At 42.2% G+C, this 19762-nt stretch overlaps 1 protein-coding gene across 1 annotated transcript in view; it reads right to left on the bottom strand.

The window, feature by feature from the left end:
- Positions 1–19762, bottom strand: part of LOC149438154 (coronin-1C-like) — a 73437-nt gene that overhangs the window by 11361 nt on the left and 42314 nt on the right. The window contains exons 3-8 of the mRNA XM_089660192.1: positions 16581–16703; positions 13287–13416; positions 12721–12902; positions 11462–11581; positions 11039–11143; positions 4635–4780 (exon numbers count right to left, since the gene is read on the bottom strand). Coding sequence (XP_089516318.1) covers positions 4635–4780; positions 11039–11143; positions 11462–11581; positions 12721–12902; positions 13287–13416; positions 16581–16703 — 806 coding nt within the window. The remainder of the gene's footprint in view (positions 1–4634; positions 4781–11038; positions 11144–11461; positions 11582–12720; positions 12903–13286; positions 13417–16580; positions 16704–19762) is intronic.

Below are 19762 nucleotides of genomic sequence, written 5' to 3'. Positions count from 1 at the left end.
CCAATCACCTGTAATTTTCTATTGCCAACAAAGGGTATTCTGTGGGGTACTCACGAAATGAGTACAAATTAAGGGAGGTTCAGCATGACCGGTATGAAGGCGTTACAATTAGGAATGCACCGAAATTTCGGTGGCCGAAATGGTTCGGCCAAAAACACCCCTTTCGGCCATCATAAAAAAAGCACTGATACAGGTGAAAAAAAAAAAAAAAAAAAAAAAAAAAAAAAACCACACACACTTCGCCGCTCAGTAGTTCTCAGTCTTACCCGAGAAACCATCGATCGATCCGGCGCTGGGCATAGAGATGAGTGAAGGAAAGCTGGCCTCCACTCATCTCTATGCCCTTGGAGGACCGGAATGATGTCACTTCCTGTTCAAGCCACTTTTTTTTTTTTTTAAAAGCAAATCTATCACAAGGGATGCATGCATTTCCTGTAATAAGGAAAAAAAAAAAATATATATATATATTTTTTTTTTAAAAGGGACAGTGCAAAACACAAAACAAAAAATATTACATAAATAAAAAAAAGTTTAAAGTGCCCCCGTCCCCCCATGCTTGCATGTAGTGGTGAATGCATACGTAGGCCATGCCCACATATGTAAATTGTGTTCAAACCACACGTGTGAGGTATCACCACGAACGTCAGAGCAAGAGCAATAATTCTCGCACTAGACCTCCTCTGTAACTTTACACTGCTAACATGTAGAAATTTTTAAAGCATCACCCATGGAGATTTTTTTAAGTACTGCAATTTCACGCCATTCTACGAGCGTGCGCAAATTTTAAAGCGTGACATGTTGAGTATCTATTCACTCGCCGTAACATCCTCTTTCATATTTTACAAAAAATTGTGGTATATATATTTTTTTGTTTTTTTTAATCCGTGCATTTTTTTCTAAAAAATATATATTCATTTTTAAAAACTGCGCATTTCGGTTTCAGTTTTTGGCCAAGTGCAATTTGAATTTTTGTTTTCGGCACCACAACCTCAGGGAGTTGGGGGTTATATGGGAACACCAGAAGGCAGACCCAGCAAGCTTTGCAGTGTGCGGGAGGCAGCACATTTGCGTTTGGCCAGCGCCAAGAGGTTATAGTGGCACTAAAATCTAAATTTTTATAAAGTGAATGTAACATGTATAAATATAACTAGAAATTACCCTCAATTTCTCTTTTCCTTTATTTTCTCTCTCAAAAGCAAGCATTTTTCTGATATTCTCAGACTCTGTTCAAGGGTGGCTACCGTTTTATTTCCATGCTCCCCCTTGTGTATGGGCACAGCCACCCTTTCATGCTCAACCCCAAGATGGACTACACATCTACAAGCAGCTCTATGGGTATTTTAGTACATACAGCGATGCATGTGACCAGGTGCATCAGTGAAAGATAGGGAGGTTGCACAGGACAAAAAAAAGCCTAAAAACAAAAAATGGTACTTTTTTTTTTTCCATTAATGACCAAATCACGGTATACGTTATATTTTACAACGATTGAAGGAAAAAAAAAAGTGTTTAGTGTCACTTTAATGATGTGGTGTATAAAAACTGCACATGATCCAGTAGGTGATTTGTGTCCCACGGGCTCTGAAAACATCAACTCTAATAAGCCGTGGAAGCGCAAGGCTAAAACACAAGAACTGACTCCCTTCTTTCCTAGTCTTTATTTTGCAACAGAGCACTAAGTACAGAATGGCATACAGAGGTAGACTTTTACATCTCTTTAAGGATGATTAGTCTTCCTGGCAGCCTTCTCGATAATAGGGACAAAACTGAACCAACTTGGTAGCACTACACAAAAAACACACCCAGGACTATATTTACTGAAATAGTCACATGACAAAAGGGATGTCACTCAGGTGTGTCTATATAGCAAGTCTAAAAATGTCCCAACACCACCAGTAATTTTGACACTGATGGATACTGCAGATAAAACAGACTTCAGTGAACGAGTAGACAAGAATGTAAAAAATAACAGAAAAATGTTTTAACCATGCCAAGAAAATGATTGACAAAAACAAAGCTTGTAAGGGATGAGGTCCAATAATGGTCCTAATTTTTTTGATTACAGAATATTTCCTTCATAACGTTTCCCTGAGTTGTCAATTTATCAAACTGAATATTTTAAAAAAGCAGTCAGCCTATACCCTAGATTGGAAATCACAGCTGCTATATAATGGATATCTTATTGAACACTGAGACCCTGCAATTACAGACTGTGTAAGCCTCCATAAAATCCTGAGAAATTAAAGTGCCTGGTATCAAATCGATGAGCTGTAATGGATTTGTAAGAGGTAAGTTGAGGACACACTAGCATTAAAACAGGGATCAAAGCTTTAAGTGCTCACGCTGTAATATTTAGGCCTTCCACCTTATAAATAATTCCAGAAGTCTTTTCCTCAAAAGAGATGGCTAACCAGTGCTCTCTCAGGTTACTGTTTATGTACGCTAAATTTACTCTTTCAGATTATAACTTTTCAAATGCTTCCATAACATTTAGAGTCTATAACAAACATATTAAGACGCACTGCACAAGTATGATTTGCCCACACTTAATGGCTAAACAATCCACAAAATAAGAAAAAACCCTAAGGCCAACAAGCACAGACATGGATTAGAAGTCTACATACATCTAATCCTATGACAACTGAAACAGTGACCAGGCAAAAGTCAAGCATGACCACCAAAGCTAATTTAGGGAGAAATTTAGGGAGAAATGCACCCCTTGAATGAAAGCTTGAGAATTAAAATGAAAGCAATGCTAAGAGAGACTCTCCTTCTGAAAAAGTTCAATTCCTTGCAATCCTATGCTTTCATATCCTGCTGGGCACCACCATCTTGGATGTGATGTCTGAAGCCCAAATATATGCAGAGCAGTAACCAAAGCGATACAAAATAGCAATTTAAAGTGCAACAAGAGGAGAGATTACATGCAAGGCGGGAGGAGCTGCTCAAAGGAATTTACGAAGGCTTCTTTTGCAATGGCAGTATGCCTAATGACCTCCTACAAGAGAACCACAGATTGTTTTTCAGAGAGTGGTATACCAGCAGGTGACAGGAGTTCAGGAGGCGCTACGGTCATCTGTTTTTGTTTAATTGCTTAACAGGAATACCGTGCAGCCCCATTGATTTGATTAGTTTTACGAGTGGTGCCATCCCATCAAACTCTGCAGCCATAATATATGGCCAAGAAGGGGGAGGGGAAGGAGTAAAGAAATGAATTACACTAAAAAAAAAAAAAAACTTAAACCATCCCACGTGTGGTGAACACTACAATGGCAAGACAAATATGCAAATGGAAGCATTGGGAAAACATACACCTGATGTTGCACACAACACTTCAGACAAGAGACAAAGGGAAGGTTTCGAAATTACTTTGGACTTAGTCACATTCAGATTTTAAGGGCTAAGCTTCGCATTAGCACTGAAATTAAAAGGGAGCTGTGTAGAATATAGATTACAATGCTGAATGTATCAGCATTACTGTAATTTAATTTAGTTTTGAGTGTATCAACATCCTAAGGAAATTTATTTTAAGTATTACAATTATTGTTATAGCACTGACCATTTATGCAGCGTTTTACATACCTGTACATTCACAACAGTCTCTGGCCTCAAGAAGCTTACAATCTAAGGTTCCTCATCTCACATACATACACATATTGGGGTCAGCTTAGACTGGAGCCAATTAACCTACCCAGTATGTCTTTGAGATGTGGGGTGAAACCCATGCAAGGAAAGAGAAAGAGCATATTCCATGGAGATGTCCTGACTGGGATTCAATCTAGGAACCCCAGTGCTGGGGCAGAAGTGCTAACCACTAAGCCATAGTGCTGTCCAAGCAATCACAGACCTATACACAAAACAGCTGGTGGTACATAATGAGTAACTGCTTGTTCTTTTTGCTAGACTTGGGCTGCACTCACACTGGGGCTGGTTATACTGAATAGAACCCATAGTCGGATTCACCTCCTCCCCACTGCTCTGCTGGTCTGCTCTCAGATTGGACTAAAAGTGTTCCTGGGTGAACTCTTCTGCTAACCAGACCAGTGATTCCTGCTTCTGTACATTGTCATCTATTGAAGGTTCTGTCCTCAGGCATGGTTTGCAATCACGCTAAAGTAAACCGTACCAGACCACAAGTGAACTATGCCCAAGACCACATTTTCCAAGTCCATGTGCAGCACGATTAACTGATCATGGGCATGGTTTGGAGCACACATATTACACAAAAAAAATTGCCTAAGCAGGTGAACCACACCCAAGAGTGGTTAAAAGTGCTAGTGAGAATGCACCCTTAGTCTCACTAAAGACTGAATTATGCAAGGTGTGTGGTTCTCCTTGCTTCAGCAAGTCACAAACTCACACTCTAATCCAACACTCCAGGATGTGTTATGTGCTACTGCACGAACCAAGAACCCATATGCATAACAGGGTTTAGATAATAGTAGATTCCATTTAAGGTACTACCATAACAAAAACTCTGGCAAAGAAAATAACGCATAGGCTTTTAATGTCAAATTAATCCCTTGTATTTACAAGAGTATTTTTTAATTCTCTGGTACCTATGTACCTTTGCAGTAACAAGTTCTCTTTGCTCTGAATATATTCGTATATATCTTCTATGTAAAGGGAAATACCTGGCAATCTCACACTTGTTGACATCCAGTCCCCTCTTTGGCATGTACCCCATTCCCCGCTGCGGTTCCTTACTGCTGAATGTGTTGAGGTAGTGAACATATGGGGACTCATCTGTGATCTCAAAGTATCGAATACTGCTGTCACCCTGTTAAGAGAGACATCAACATTATAACATCCTAAGAGAAAAAAAAAGAAAAAAAACTTAATCAACTTCCAGGTAAAGGGGACTATGCTGGGCAAAAAATGCACCCTGTCATATGCTAAACTGTACCTGGGAAATGGAAAAACAACATAATAAAACACAATACCAGTGCCATGTGTTAGTATGGCAAAGGTACATTAAAGCCCAAGTCCACTTTTCCTGTCACTTGAGCCCAGCTGACCCAAATGCCCAGCTGACCCAAATGAACTATTTTCTTTACTAAATGATGAGGCTGCTGTGAGAGCTGCATCATACTGTAGTAGAATCTGTTACATACAATATGCAATGTTCCAGGGCTGCGTTTCATTTTGCTCCAAACTATTTGAAGTGACGGAAAAATACACATGGTCCATGGTATCTTGGTTATGTTCCCTAATTTTAAAACTCGCAATTTCAGAAGAATAAACCTGAGTTTTATCTAACTGCTGCATGTTTAACGTCACTGCCATAAATTGGGGTCTGTTTAATTTGTTAGTATGATCTTTGACAAAATAAATAATCAAATTAATAAATAGGAACAACATTTCAGTTATACATGAGAACATATAACTACCCCCTTTCACTCAATTTAAAAGCTTCCTGCCAATATGCATTTTCAATTATTGAGAATGCTGATCCAAAATCATAGATTGCTCTTACAAGAGCTTTATCAATGTTCTCCTGATTTTCAGGTGTCATTGTATCTACAAACAAAAAGGTATTGTGTGTTTTTGTGAGGCGATGGTTTGTAATTCTTCTTTACTTGAAGATGCTGCTGGTAAAGAAACATTATGTGATGATCCAGAAGCAGCAGAAAGTGTTTCTGGAATGAGAACTCTGGAGGGAAAAGCTACTTGCACTTTCATTATGATCTTCATCATTTCATTCCATAAAGTATAAGTTAATGTATCTGGGGCACCTCTAGCATGCCAGGATGTGCTTTGTCTTCCTTGCAGCATTTGGAAAAGAATATTTCTTCTTACAACATTCGCAAATTGTAGCTTTGCTCTCAGCAGAAATTGCACTGTGGAAATGTATATAAACTCTAGATGTTGGTCTCACCATTTTACTGAGAGGAGGAAACGAGAAACCAATTTACTGAGCAGACTATAGGTAAACTTTATGTTGTGATTAGAGATGAGCGAAGTATTCAAAAATTCGATTCGACGAATTCGCGGAATAAATTCGATTCAAGTCGAATATATTCGCTGCGAATTTAACTTATAAAAAGGGTGTTTCTAGGCTTCAGAGAGCCTTTATATTAGTGCAGAACACTGTACCTTTAATTTAAATGCCCTTGGAGTCTGCTGGGGAAGAGAAATAATACTGTCAGTCAGTATGACATGCAGATGAGTGCCGTCGATCTTAGAATCACCGCACACTTCACTCATTTGGGCAGTCACGGGGCCAAAACCAGAGTGTGGAGCCACAGTGTGGCGGTGGAGGCAGCAGCAATGGGAGGCCATACAGCACCCTATGACAAAATGGAACCCACCAGCAGTGTGAGGAGACCTGAAAGTGGCACATGGCAGAGTGTGGCGATGGAGACAGCAGCAATGGGAGGCCGTACAGGGACCCATGACAGATTACGGGCCTGGCAGCAGCATGAGGAGGCGGTACAGGGGCCCATGACAGATTACGGGCCTGGCAGCAGCAATGGGAGGCCCGTAATCTGCCAGCACCCTATGACAAAATGGAACCCACCAGCAGTGTGAGGAGACCTGAAAGTGGCACATGGCAGAGTGTGGCGATGGAGACATGGGCCCCCTGGCCACGCTCGACTTTCTGGCCACATAGTCGACATACGGCTACGTTTACTTCCTCGGGCGGCTTGACGAAAAATTGCCACACCGCCGAGTAGGAAACTTTGCCCCCGCTACTCCTCACTGGCTGACTGCTACTTCCTCCGTGCACACCGGCACCACTACTGGCTGTGGTGGTAGGCTGCAGTGGAGCTGGTGCTCTACTCCGTGGCCGTTTGCCTCCACTGACACTGCTGCGACCCTGCTGCCTCCTGGGCAACCCACCGACTGTTTTGCTCGCTGCCAAGCTGGCACCCTCTTCTCCTGATGATGCGGAAGCAATAGCCTGATGACGACGAGGCTGCCAAGTGCGATCAGCCTCATCATCATCAATTAGGGTCTCCGCCTCACTACTAGCCCCCTCGGCTGCGTGTGGGTCAGGAGACAGACCTGTCTCTAGACCGGCTACCAAGCCACTCTCCTCGCCAGTACTTCTTCGCCTGGCTGCTGAAGAGGCGGACGTCTCCCCCCGTTCCTGACCGCCCTCTGTTAGCTCTTCCTCACTGTACAGTGGGGCTGAGCCCACAGCATGCGATACTTCGCTTGGTGAGGGAACACCAAAGGACAGGGGCAGGTAGAGGACACGTGATTTCAGTGGGCTTGCTCCCGGGCCATGCCAACTAACGGTTGTGTCTGACGTACCCACCGACCGTTGGCTGTAGGTGTCAGAGGTGACCTGGAAAGAGGAAGACGACCGAGCCAACCAATCGATGACGGCAGGGTTGTCGGTGGAGACACGACCGCTGGATGACACCGGGAGCACTGGCCTCTGGCTGCGACTAGTGCTGCCTCGACCCCTTCCTCTGCTGCCACGTCTGCTCGCTCCTGAAACATTGCCTCCTCTGCCACTCCTCTGCGTGTTGTCTGACATACTCTTTAATGTAACAATTCTGTGTCCGTCCCCCAGTAACAATTCTGTGTCCGTCCCCCAGTAACAATTCTGTGTCCGTCCCCCAGTAACAATTCTGTGTCCGTCCCCCAGTAACAATTCTGTGTCCGTCCCCCAGTAACAATTCTGTGTCCGTCCCCCAGTAACAATTCTGTGTCCGTCCCCCAGTAACAATTCTGTGTCCGTCCCCCAGTAACAATTCTGTGTCCGTCCCCCAGTAACAATTCTGTGTCCGTCCCCCAGTAACAATTCTGTGTCCGTCCCCCAGTAACAATTCTGTGTCCGTCCCCCAGTAACAATTCTGTGTCCGTCCCCCAGTAACAATTCTGTGTCCGTCCCCCAGTAACAATTCTGTGTCCGTCCCCCAGTAACAATTCTGTGTCCGTCCCCCAGTAACAATTCTGTGTCCGTCCCCCAGTAACAATTCTGTGTCCGTCCCCCAGTAACAATTCTGTGTCCGTCCCCCAGTAACAATTCTGTGTCCGTCCCCCAGTAACAATTCTGTGTCCGTCCCCCAGTAACAATTCTGTGTCCGTCCCCCAGTAACAATTCTGTGTCCGTCCCCCAGTAACAATTCTGTGTCCGTCCCCCAGTAACAATTCTGTGTCCGTCCCCCAGTAACAATTCTGTGTCCGTCCCCCAGTAACAATTCTGTGTCCGTCCCCCAGTAACAATTCTGTGTCCGTCCCCCAGTAACAATTCTGTGTCCGTCCCCCAGTAACAATTCTGTGTCCGTCCCCCAGTAACAATTCTGTGTCCGTCCCCCAGTAACAATTCTGTGTCCGTCCCCCAGTAACAATTCTGTGTCCGTCCCCCAGTAACAATTCTGTGTCCGTCCCCCAGTAACAATTCTGTGTCCGTCCCCCAGTAACAATTCTGTGTCCGTCCCCCAGTAACAATTCTGTGTCCGTCCCCCAGTAACAATTCTGTGTCCGTCCCCCAGTAACAATTCTGTGTCCGTCCCCCAGTAACAATTCTGTGTCCGTCCCCCAGTAACAATTCTGTGTCCGTCCCCCAGTAACAATTCTGTGTCCGTCCCCCAGTAACAATTCTGTGTCCGTCCCCCAGTAACAATTCTGTGTCCGTCCCCCAGTAACAATTCTGTGTCCGTCCCCCAGTAACAATTCTGTGTCCGTCCCCCAGTAACAATTCTGTGTCCGTCCCCCAGTAACAATTCTGTGTCCGTCCCCCAGTAACAATTCTGTGTCCGTCCCCCAGTAACAATTCTGTGTCCGTCCCCCAGTAACAATTCTGTGTCCGTCCCCCAGTAACAATTCTGTGTCCGTCCCCCAGTAACAATTCTGTGTCCGTCCCCCAGTAACAATTCTGTGTCCGTCCCCCAGTAACAATTCTGTGTCCGTCCCCCAGTAACAATTCTGTGTCCGTCCCCCAGTAACAATTCTGTGTCCGTCCCCCAGTAACAATTCTGTGTCCGTCCCCCAGTAACAATTCTGTGTCCGTCCCCCAGTAACAATTCTGTGTCCGTCCCCCAGTAACAATTCTGTGTCCGTCCCCCAGTAACAATTCTGTGTCCGTCCCCCAGTAACAATTCTGTGTCCGTCCCCCAGTAACAATTCTGTGTCCGTCCCCCAGTAACAATTCTGTGTCCGTCCCCCAGTAACAATTCTGTGTCCGTCCCCCAGTAACAATTCTGTGTCCGTCCCCCAGTAACAATTCTGTGTCCGTCCCCCAGTAACAATTCTGTGTCCGTCCCCCAGTAACAATTCTGTGTCCCTCAGTAACGATTCTGTGTCCCTCAGTAACGATTCTGTGTCTGTCCCTGAGTAACGATTCTGTGTCCCTGATTAACGATTCTGTGTCCCTGAGTAACGATTCTGTGTCCCTGAGTAACGATTCTGTGTCCCTGAGTAACGATTCTGTGTCCCTGAGTAACGATTCTGTGTCCCTAAGTAACGATTCTGTGGCCCTAAAGTCTCTCTGGCCCTAACTCTGTCCCTAATACAGACAGGTCTGTCTCTCTTGAATGACCGCAGGCTAATGGAGAATTGTAAGATGGCCGCAATTTATAGCTCCACCATTACACAGTGCTGGCTGGCTGCTGATTGGCTAATGCGATCACATGTCATGAATGAATGCATTATGGGTCAGCGCACCTTGTCTGCGCGCCTTCCCAGAGATCCCCGCTCCGTCGCCACACATGTCGCCGCCATTTTTGGGAAAATTCGATTCGTGCATCCGAAGTTGGCTAATTTTCGGATTTGGCGCGAATCGAATATTTCCCAATATTCTAAACGAATTCCACTTCGCCATGTTCGATTCGCTCATCTCTAGTTGTGATGATAGAGAATAGGAATCATTAAAAGATAAACTAATTTGTCAGACACATGTCAATGAAGCCTTTAGAGGACAGAAACAATCTATTGTATCCCATCAATCACCCAACTGTAGAAGTACAAAATGGAACCCACAGGCAAACTATATTGGAGCCTTACCCATGCAGTGCCCACTAGTAGAAGAAATGCATATTTCTCATTTGAGAAGTACAGTTTACTTAAACTGTATTCCAGGATTTGCTTGTCTTCAGCTGAGAGCTTGTAATAATTTAAAAAGGATAAAGTTCACCTTTTAGGCAGAAAACAATAAATGCACATTTTTTTGCACGTAAAAAAATGTGCATTATTTTTATCTACAGGAGCCTGGAAAGCATTGCACCAGCGATCGGTAGATCACTGATCCCATGCAGGTCTCCTGCAGACCTGTCAGAAATCTGCTTGCCATACGGGATGTAGGAGCAAGCAGATATTCGGACAGGAAGCTTCAATGAACTACCACGGTGCTCCACAGTGCTATGGTAGTTCATTGAAAACTACAAGCTGACAGCCGCTAAGGCTGTCGGGACTTCCACTTCATTCATTCACGGAAGTATGTGAACGAATGATGCGGCCCGCACAGTTTTCAAATTTGACAGATAGTACGGGGAGAAGTCTCCCCGTACTGTCAGAGGGGGCGGCAGCTATGGGAACATGTTACATGTTCCACCTTAAAAACGGATGGAACATGTAACATGTTCCCAAAGGTGAATAAATCCCCTTTAAGAAATTACATATAGTGTAGTGAAGTCTTTCATGAAGGTCATGTTATATAGTTTGAATAGCATGTCAGATGTATTTTTTATCATTGTAAAATAACATTCCACAATTTGTGTATTTATGGAAAAACTGCAAAAACAAAAAAACTTTTGTTTCTTTTTTCCAGGCCTATCCATCTCTACTCCTGATATGTTTAAAAGATTTATGAATCTTCTGGCATTTAGAACTCACACACCAATATTGTATACACCCTTAGAGTGAATCCACTATAAAACAGAATCACCAAACAGTTTAACATCTTGAATTAAACTCTGTCTAGTACTGACAAACGTCAGACAGGGTAGAGAAGTACTAAAAAAGCAATTGAGGCCCGATTTTTTTTGTCATAACTTTTTGTTAAACCAATTACCCCAAGGCCACACAAAAGTATAACATTTATAAAATTTCTTTCAGAATTAAGAAACCTCCCCCCACAACTCACCTTTCCACACAAGTAAATGATATTTGTGTCTGGATCATAGAAAGGTAGCAAGACGCCGTTGCTAGTGTCCATTTCATGTAGTGCAATAGGCTCATCTATACTTTTCTGTAAACAATAAGGCCATATATTAACAGTGCATTTACAATACAGATATAGTCTAGTTCTACTGTACATACTTTAACACTTGTAAAGTTTAGCATTTTACAAAACAAATCAGGAAAGTTATAACAAAACTATTTAAAGGTGGTCACAAAGGAAAACAATGTTCAATCTAGCTTGGTTCATTTAAAGGTGAACTGCAGGTGAACAGCTAAGTATATAGTTGGAAATACATAAAATAAGGGTGTCTTTCACCTCCTGTGCAATCTCTTTTCATTCTAACCCACCCAGAGAAACATTACAAAACCAGAATTTTTTACATACTGGATTCCACAGTGCTAGCTGGCGCTCACTCATTCGACTGAATCCTGTTGTAAAAACACTGTCATCAGCTAAAAAGATCGCTCTCATGGGTCGAGCTCCTTCGTGAGCTTTATCCTTCTCCTATAATACAATAAAAAGGGATATTGAGACTTTAGAGTATCAGATGAAAAAGAATGACAGAAGAAAAAAAAAAAAATCTCCAGTCTTAAGGCCTCATGTACACGAACTAAAAAATGCTGCTTATACAGTTATTGTGGTTTTTGTTTTCCTCTTTCAACCTGTAGAAGCAACTCTGTTAGCCTATGTGTCCATGCACATTTTGGTGTTTACAGGTATATTTGCAAAGGGCTGGGAAAAAAAAAAAAAAAAAAAAAAAAACAAACCATACAAAAAAAAAAAAACATACAAAAAAACCCCCCAAAAAAAAAACAAACCATTGCAAGTTCATTTTTGAGAGGAGCTTTTGTGCAGGAAAAACATTTGATGCACCTAAACGGGTGTTTAGGTGCATCAAGCGTATTTAAGTAAATGTGTTTTTAGTGTTTTGGGGAAAAACGCATGTAAGCGCAAATGCGCATAAATGTGTCTAAACGAGTGTGTACACTTTGTTCCATAGGACTGTTTTTTCTGCTAGCAGTTGACATTTTTATCTGCTGCCTTGTGTACATGGGCCCTTATACTGTGTTTAAATTCTAGTCTGCATTAGAAGACAAAATGGCATTCTTTCATATACATACAATTCAGCAATAGTCTCAAAAAGTCACAAACCTAGGAACATGGAGATCTTCCAGACATACAATCATACTTCAATCCAATCATTTATAACTGCATCAGATGAAGCATCTTCCTATGAAGGGATTTTCAGTCTCCACCTCAAAGTTCAGATACCAGACCTGGCACTGTAATGCATCTGGGCAAAATAATTTTTTGTATACGTTCTTAGTTATTGCCAAGAACACATATGGCATGTATGTAGCAAGGCCAAGCAACAAGATGGACATAAAACTGAGCTGCATTGGATGTGCAGTGAGGACTCACTGTTGGGCCCTGAAACACCACAACAGAATCCTGATCAAGTCCATTAAGATGCAGACCCCATGGTTGTCATCCTTATTGTTATTTTAGGTGTACACATTGTACCTGCCTATAAATCTGCTTCTATATAATGACATTTAAAATAAAAACATTTTGCAGATAATTCCAAGTACAAAATTTCCAGGCTGAATCATCAATATAAAAAAAAAACATTTACTACACACCGCTACCAGCTCCATTTTGCGTGGGTCAATTACACGCAGTTTCTTATCTTTGGAGGCAGTACAAATGAGGCTGCCATTGCGGTTCCAGCAGGCACTATAGATCATATCATTGTGCATTTCATCGATCGTTATTACAGCCTCTGATGTGCTCACGTTCCAGATGATGACGACGTTATCACACCCTAATAAAAACAAAGATCAAATTATTACTGGCTACTCATGAGAAGTGTTCGGAAGAACACAAAACTCTTGTCCAACTAAAATGCAGAATGTTTTGCAGCTGCTGCAATTATAAAATACTATTTTACCCCCCTTCTGTGCAAAGGAGATTATCCAACTTTCAGGGCAGGACCTACACCCTTACATCTGCTTGTTCTTCATGCTGATTGACAGCATTGGCTGCATGCAACTGAATAACTAAAGCTCTGTTTGAATCAGGTTTTCCTTGTTTAAAGGTATTTGACTATGTACACATTAAAATAGTTATCTGAAAATTAGTGCCCCCGGTTTGTTCTTATGTAGATCACCCAAAGCCTTTACATGGACACATGTACATATTAAGATACCTGCACTGAGTAACACGTTGCTGGCTGTAGGGTGCCATGTCACAATACCAACCCTCTTGGAATGCCCCTCCAACACTACTGCAGGTTCTGTAAGTGGAGCAGTTAAGCCATTCTCCGGGATCTGCCAAACCTGGGTAAACACAAAATGTATTTAGTATTCAATGGTTGGAAACAACTTCACACAATAAAGCTGCAAAAAAACTAAAGGCCAACAAAAAAAAAAAAAAAATCAAAAAGGCAATTCTTTCTTAATTACTAAAAACTAGTCATACACTTTTAAAATTTCTAAACCGCAATGATGGCCATGTTGCACATTTGATGGTCCTGCCCTCAGATCTTGACCTTTTGGGTGCAAATATTTACAATATATTAACAAGATGACAGGCCAGGTCTTTCAATCACACCAGAAATCAAACTCCTCTCCCAACTCCCGGGCCCCATATCTGCTGCCAATAAGGGTATTTTACTCTTCTTTCTGTTGGAAACCACAACTGAGACACCAAAATACTGGGGGCCTGCCCTCATGCCTATTTTTAAGTAATGGGACTTTGAAATCATTCAATAACACAACACATGGAGGGATGAAGGCCTTCTTAACATGGAAAATTTGACTAGATGACCACTTGATAGTGTCCATTGCATTTATGAGCTCTGACCAATTTAGTAAACCTCTAACACTGCCACCCACTACTCTATGACTGGGAAGGGAGAGACACTCCTTCTCAACGGTTACTCCGCCCCACCTTTCCCTAGTCTACCTTTCCCACCCCACCCCTTTTCCTCCTTTTGCAGCACTTGTCTTCTTGATCCTAAGGATGACATTTCCACCCACTCCCCCTATTCTTGCACAAGCTAATACCCTCACAAATGTAGACCCTCCTAGCTAGATTTAGCTCCAAGAAGTGTGCTGAATGATATACTCCATTGGGATTTATGATCACTTGTTTTTTCATGACATGCCTAACCCTCTGCATCCTATCTGTAAAAAAAAAAAAAAAGAAAAGCTAATTAAACTATTTAAAAAAAAAAAAAAAAACAAAAACGCATGGATGGCTATTATGTTAAGGCAGCTGAAGCACCTGCAGCTGCCTGAATACCCAAACAGTGACAGTATCTCATGGGATGCAGTCACTGTTCAGTTGAGAATTTTCCACCTCAGTCCATTTTTAAACCAATTTTTGTTGAGCTGCGCGTTGCTGACACGGCCCCCTACTACTGAAATTTAAGCCAATTGAGCAGGAATAAACTTTAACTGTGCATGACTAGCTTCACTACAAACACACAAGCTTTTACAAAAATGTGTGTATAACACAGCCATTAATGTCTAAACTGCTGGCAACAAAAGTGAGTACACCCCTAAGTAAACAATGTCCAAATTGGGCCCAATTAGCAATTTTCTCTCCCCGGTATCATGTGTGTGACTCGTTAGTGTTACAAGGTCTCAAGTGTGAACGTGGAGCAGATGTGTTAAATTTGGGGTTATCGCTCTCAATCTCTCATACTGGTCACAGAGTTCTTTGCCATGAGTTGCCACGTTGAACTTCCAGAGGATCTGAAAAAAAGAATTGTTGCTCTATATAAAGATGGTCTAGTCTATAAGATTGCCAAGACCCTGAAATGGAGCAGCAGAATGGTGGCCAAGACCATACAGCAGTTTAACAGGACAGGTTCCACTCAGAACAGGTCTAGCCATGGTCGACCAAAGACGTTGCGCGCACGTGCTTAGCATCATATCCAGAGGTTGTCTTTGGGAAATAGACGTATGAGTGCTGCCAGCATTACTGCAGAGGTTGAAGGGGTGGGGGGTCAGCCTGTCAGTGCTCAGACCATACTCCTCACACTGCATCAAATTGGTCTGCATGGCTGTCATCCCAGAAGGAAGCCTCTTCTAAAGATGATGCCCAAGAAAGCCTGCAAACAGTTTTCTGAAGACAAGCAGACTAAGGACATGGATTACTGGAACCTGTGGTCTGATGAGACCAAGATAAACTTATTTGGTTCAGATGATGTCAAGCGTGTGTGGAGGCAACCAGGTGAGGAGTACAAAGACAAGAGTGTCTTGCCTACAGTCAAGCATGGTGGTGGGAGTATCATGGTCTGGGGCTGCATGAGTGCTGCCAGGACTAGGGAGCTACAATTCAATGAGGGAACCATGAATGCCAACATGTACTGTGACATACTGAAGCAGTGCATGATCCCCTCCCTTCAGAGACTGGGCCGCAGGGCAGTATTCCAACATGATAACGACCCCAAACACACCTCCAAGACGACCACTACCTTGCTAAAGAAGCTGAGGGTAAAAGTGATTGACTGACCAAGCATGTCTCCAGACCTAAACCCTTTTGAACATCTGTGGGGTATCCTCAAACGGAAGGTGGAAGAACGCAAGGTCTCTAACATTCACCAGTGGAAGAGGACTCCAGTGGCAACATATGAAACTCTGGTGAACGCCATGCCCAAGAGGGTTAAGGCAGTGCTGGAAAATAATGGTGTAAACACAAAATATTGATACTTTGGGCTTAATTTGGACATTTTCACTTAGGGGTGTACTCACTTTTCATGCCAGCGGTTTAGACATTAATGGCTGTGTTGAGTTATTTTGAGGGGACATCAAATTTACACTGTTATACAAGCTGTACACTACTTTACATTGTAGCAAAGTGTAATTTCTTCACTGTTGTCAAATGAAAAGATAGAATAAAATATTTACAAAAATGTGAGGGGTGTACTTCTGTGAGATAGTGTGCGAGTTAGTATATATACACACATATACATATATATATATATATATATATACACATATACATACATACACAAAAGCTATTAACTTATCTGCATTTGACGGTTCTGGGAGAATAAGATGCCTACATCTTTTGTTGTGAGGTTTCATCTGCCTGAACCATGTCACTACAGGGTACAGTTGTGGCATAAGGGTAGGCAGAAGACATGTCAGTGCAAAGTTGAAAACACATCAGGAAGCATGAGGAGTCTTCAGAAAAACTTATCTTAAATGCAATGGAGTTCAGTGGACCAGGAGACAGGAGAGGTAAATATTAATGCTTTGATTTGCACGTAGAGTTTTCTTGATTTTTTTATTTTTGGTAAAAGTTTAGTTTAGTTTATGAGTTGCTTTGAGTCCGTTTAGATCTAAAACTATTATTTTTACTTGTTTGAAAGAATATGGCTCTTAATCAATATACCAAGACTAAATGGGCCAACTACAAAATGTACCACAACTAGAAATTATATCACAATATGACTGTTAAAGATGAGAAGCATAAATCGGTTCTTTACCAAGATGCTGCAGTCTTCAGAGCCACTAGCAATAACATTGTCATTATGTGGACACCAGTCAATGTCCAGCACTGGTCCTGTGTGGCCACAAACAGTTGGGTAAGACTTGTCAATCCTTCCAGTCTGAAAATAGAAAAAAAAAAAGCCATGAGGTAAACAAAACAAAAAAAACAAAAACAAAACAAAACAAAAAAAGTAGGAAAACAAAGTGACCAGGCTATATGCCTAACAATATTACAGATATTGAAGTATGAAAATGCAGTGTTACATTACAAGCAAACACTTAATTAGCCCTATCATTTACCCATCAAAAATCAGTAAAAACTCATTAACAGAAAGACAAACATACAATAGGAGTTGATCATGTTAAATGCAATTCTTTTAAATGACCACTAGTTGGCAATCTACAATAGCAGTTGTGACATGGGTTAACCAATGGCTAATAGCTCATTCTGTAATTATGAAAAAAAACAAAATCCTTATTATTAGAAGTCGAGTTTTTGAAACCGCCACAAATAATAATTTCTCCTGTGTCAACCTTTATATTGAAAAAAATTTAAATTATAAAAAAAAAAAAAAGATAAATGGTAAAATCAAGGGAACAGGTAACAAAACTAAACCTAGCTAACTATATAAACTACAACAATGATTTTCTCATTGTTCCCCATTTAGATCTAAAATGGACAATAGAAAATTCAACTCTCATGTTAAAGATGGGGAGGTGTTCAGTAGTCCTAACATACTTCCTGTCCAAGGGTGACAGCATTGCTCCTCCACAAATGCAGTATAGCGCGTGATGTTACTGTATGTCAGAAAGCATGTTACGTGCAGTATCTCAAGGTTATGGGGGGGAAAAAAAAAAAAAAGGAAGACGGAGGGTTTTGGGGACGACCTTTTGGACCCTTCCCATTGAAGAATATGTTATATGCAATGTGTGAAATTTGTATTCTGGAGTTTAGATACATTTTAACCTAAAAATATCCTGTTTAGTGTAGCCAGTGTTTGATAAATGTGGGTAACTAAGATACCATTGTTTTCTGAAAGCCTATCCAAAAAAGGAAGAAAATAGCCTCCTAACACATCATGCCTATGAATAGGAGCACAGCTGTCTTTAACAGCCAAGAAAACCGAGGAGCAAGGTCTCAAAATCCTGTAGATTAGAACTTCAAAATTAAAATATAGTTTGGTTACTGTTAATGCACTGCAAAGAATTCTACTAAATTCATATCAAAGATCTAAATGTTTCTCTAGACACTTGGACAGCAATTCTGGAGGCGTGCTGGTACATGCAGTGAGGGATAGATCATTACATTTTATTCATAGCAGCACATGAAAGAACAAGTCTGGTCAAATGCAGCCAGTGAGGGAGAGATAAGTGAAGTCATGTAATTAGAGCATCTCATTGCAAAAGATCATCCTATTTAAAATAAGTGGTAATTCCGCTCTTAAACATCAAAGAAGACAACATGAATGATAAAAGTTTCTTTGTAAGCTTTTTTTTTTTGTTAAAGTATGTGAACTTTTTTCTTTAGAGCATAGGGAAGTATTAACACCTCTGTCCGTTTTTTTTTTTATGCTGTCTGAGAGGGTAAAGCCGGCCATATACTAGTAGAATGTCTTTCAAAAATTCTGGATTGGGTATGGTTTCTGTTTGGAAGACCATTTAAAAATTGAATCTTAAAAAGCAGATACATTTTTTTCACAACATCCATGAAGTCACATGCACTGATCAGTATTATCACATGAATGTGCATTCAGAAATGTACTAGTGAGTGGCAATCTTAGAGATTATAAAGCCTTTTTTTTTTTTTTTTTTTTACACACACATTTTAAATAATTGACAACTGATGTATTTACTTGAGGACGCAGCTTCTTCATCTTTAAACCTTGCCTATGTTCCACTTGTAGCTAGCATCATGAACGCTGCTCTGGGTTTCCTGTTTCAGGATGGCTTTTTTCTCTTGCAGCATCCTATTGAGCCACCCTTGCATACAAGAACCACAGTTGGCTCCCTACACTGTGTGCATAAATAGAAACACACAGCCCCATAGCCTAGGATAGCAAGGTACTCCCCCCTGCTCCTGACTCCCTTCTCAAAACTCAGACTGACTCCAGACTGCACTTTCCACTGTTAACACTTCCCTGTGTAGACTAGAAGTTCAGGAAAGCAGCACAGGGAGCAGAGGAAAGCAGCACAGGGAGCAGGAGAAAGCAGCACAGGGAGCAGGAGAAAGCAGCACAGGGAGCAGGAGAAAGCAGCACAGGGAGCAGGAGAAAGCAGCACAGGGAGCAGGAGAAAGCAGCACAGGGAGCAGGAGAAAGCAGCACAGGGAGCAGGAGAAAGCAGCACAGGGAGCAGGAGAAAGCAGCACAGGGAGCAGGAGAAAGCAGCACAGGGAGCAGGAGAAAGCAGCACAGGGAGCAGGAGAAAGCAGCACAGGGAGCAGGAGAAAGCAGCACAGGGAGCAGGAGAAAGCAGCACAGGGAGCAGGAGAAAGCAGCACAGGGAGCAGGAGAAAGCAGCACAGGGAGCAGGAGAAAGCAGCACAGGGAGCAGGAGAAAGCAGCACAGGGAGCAGGAGAAAGCAGCACAGGGAGCAGGAGAAAGCATTTAAAGTTGTCAAATGCAAGTGCTTCGGTAGGTATTTCAAAATTTATGTACCAAGGTTTGTTTATTTTATTGTGCTCAATGTATTAGGCTGAAAACGCTGAGGGTTTTAAGTGGTCGTAAACGCTCAAGGTTTTTAACCTTCATGCATTTTATGAAAAAAAAAGATACAAAAAAATCCATTCTGCTGTGTGCCCCCCCAAATACCTGAGCCCCATCACGATCCAGCGATGTGAATAACAGCTTTGGCTCTCTAGGGACTCTCCCTCCTCATTGGGTGAGACACTGTCCATTACAGCCAATGAACCAATGAGGAAAAAGGGGAGGGGCAGGGCCAAGCCATGGCTGTGTGAGAATGGACATGCAGGGCAGCAACTCCAGAGTGAGTCTGCTTGGGTGCCCCCATAACAAGCTGCTTGCTCTGGAACACTAGACAGGAGCCAGGAACGCCAGAAGCAGAACGAGAAGAGGAGAATCGGGGCTGCTCTGTGCAAAAGCAGACGACCCAGCATGCATGGTGACGTCATGTCCAAGCTCTGCCCTGTTTAGTCATCTGATGCCCTCCAGGGGTGGA

The sequence above is a fragment of the Staurois parvus genome, unplaced genomic scaffold (assembly GCF_062004578.1).
Source record: "Staurois parvus isolate SC_StPar_1 unplaced genomic scaffold, SC_StPar_1.0 ptg001209l, whole genome shotgun sequence".
Classification (NCBI taxonomy): domain Eukaryota; kingdom Metazoa; phylum Chordata; class Amphibia; order Anura; family Ranidae; genus Staurois; species Staurois parvus.
Note: the sequence above shows the minus strand (reverse complement) of the source record. Positions and strands in the feature narration are given on the sequence as shown.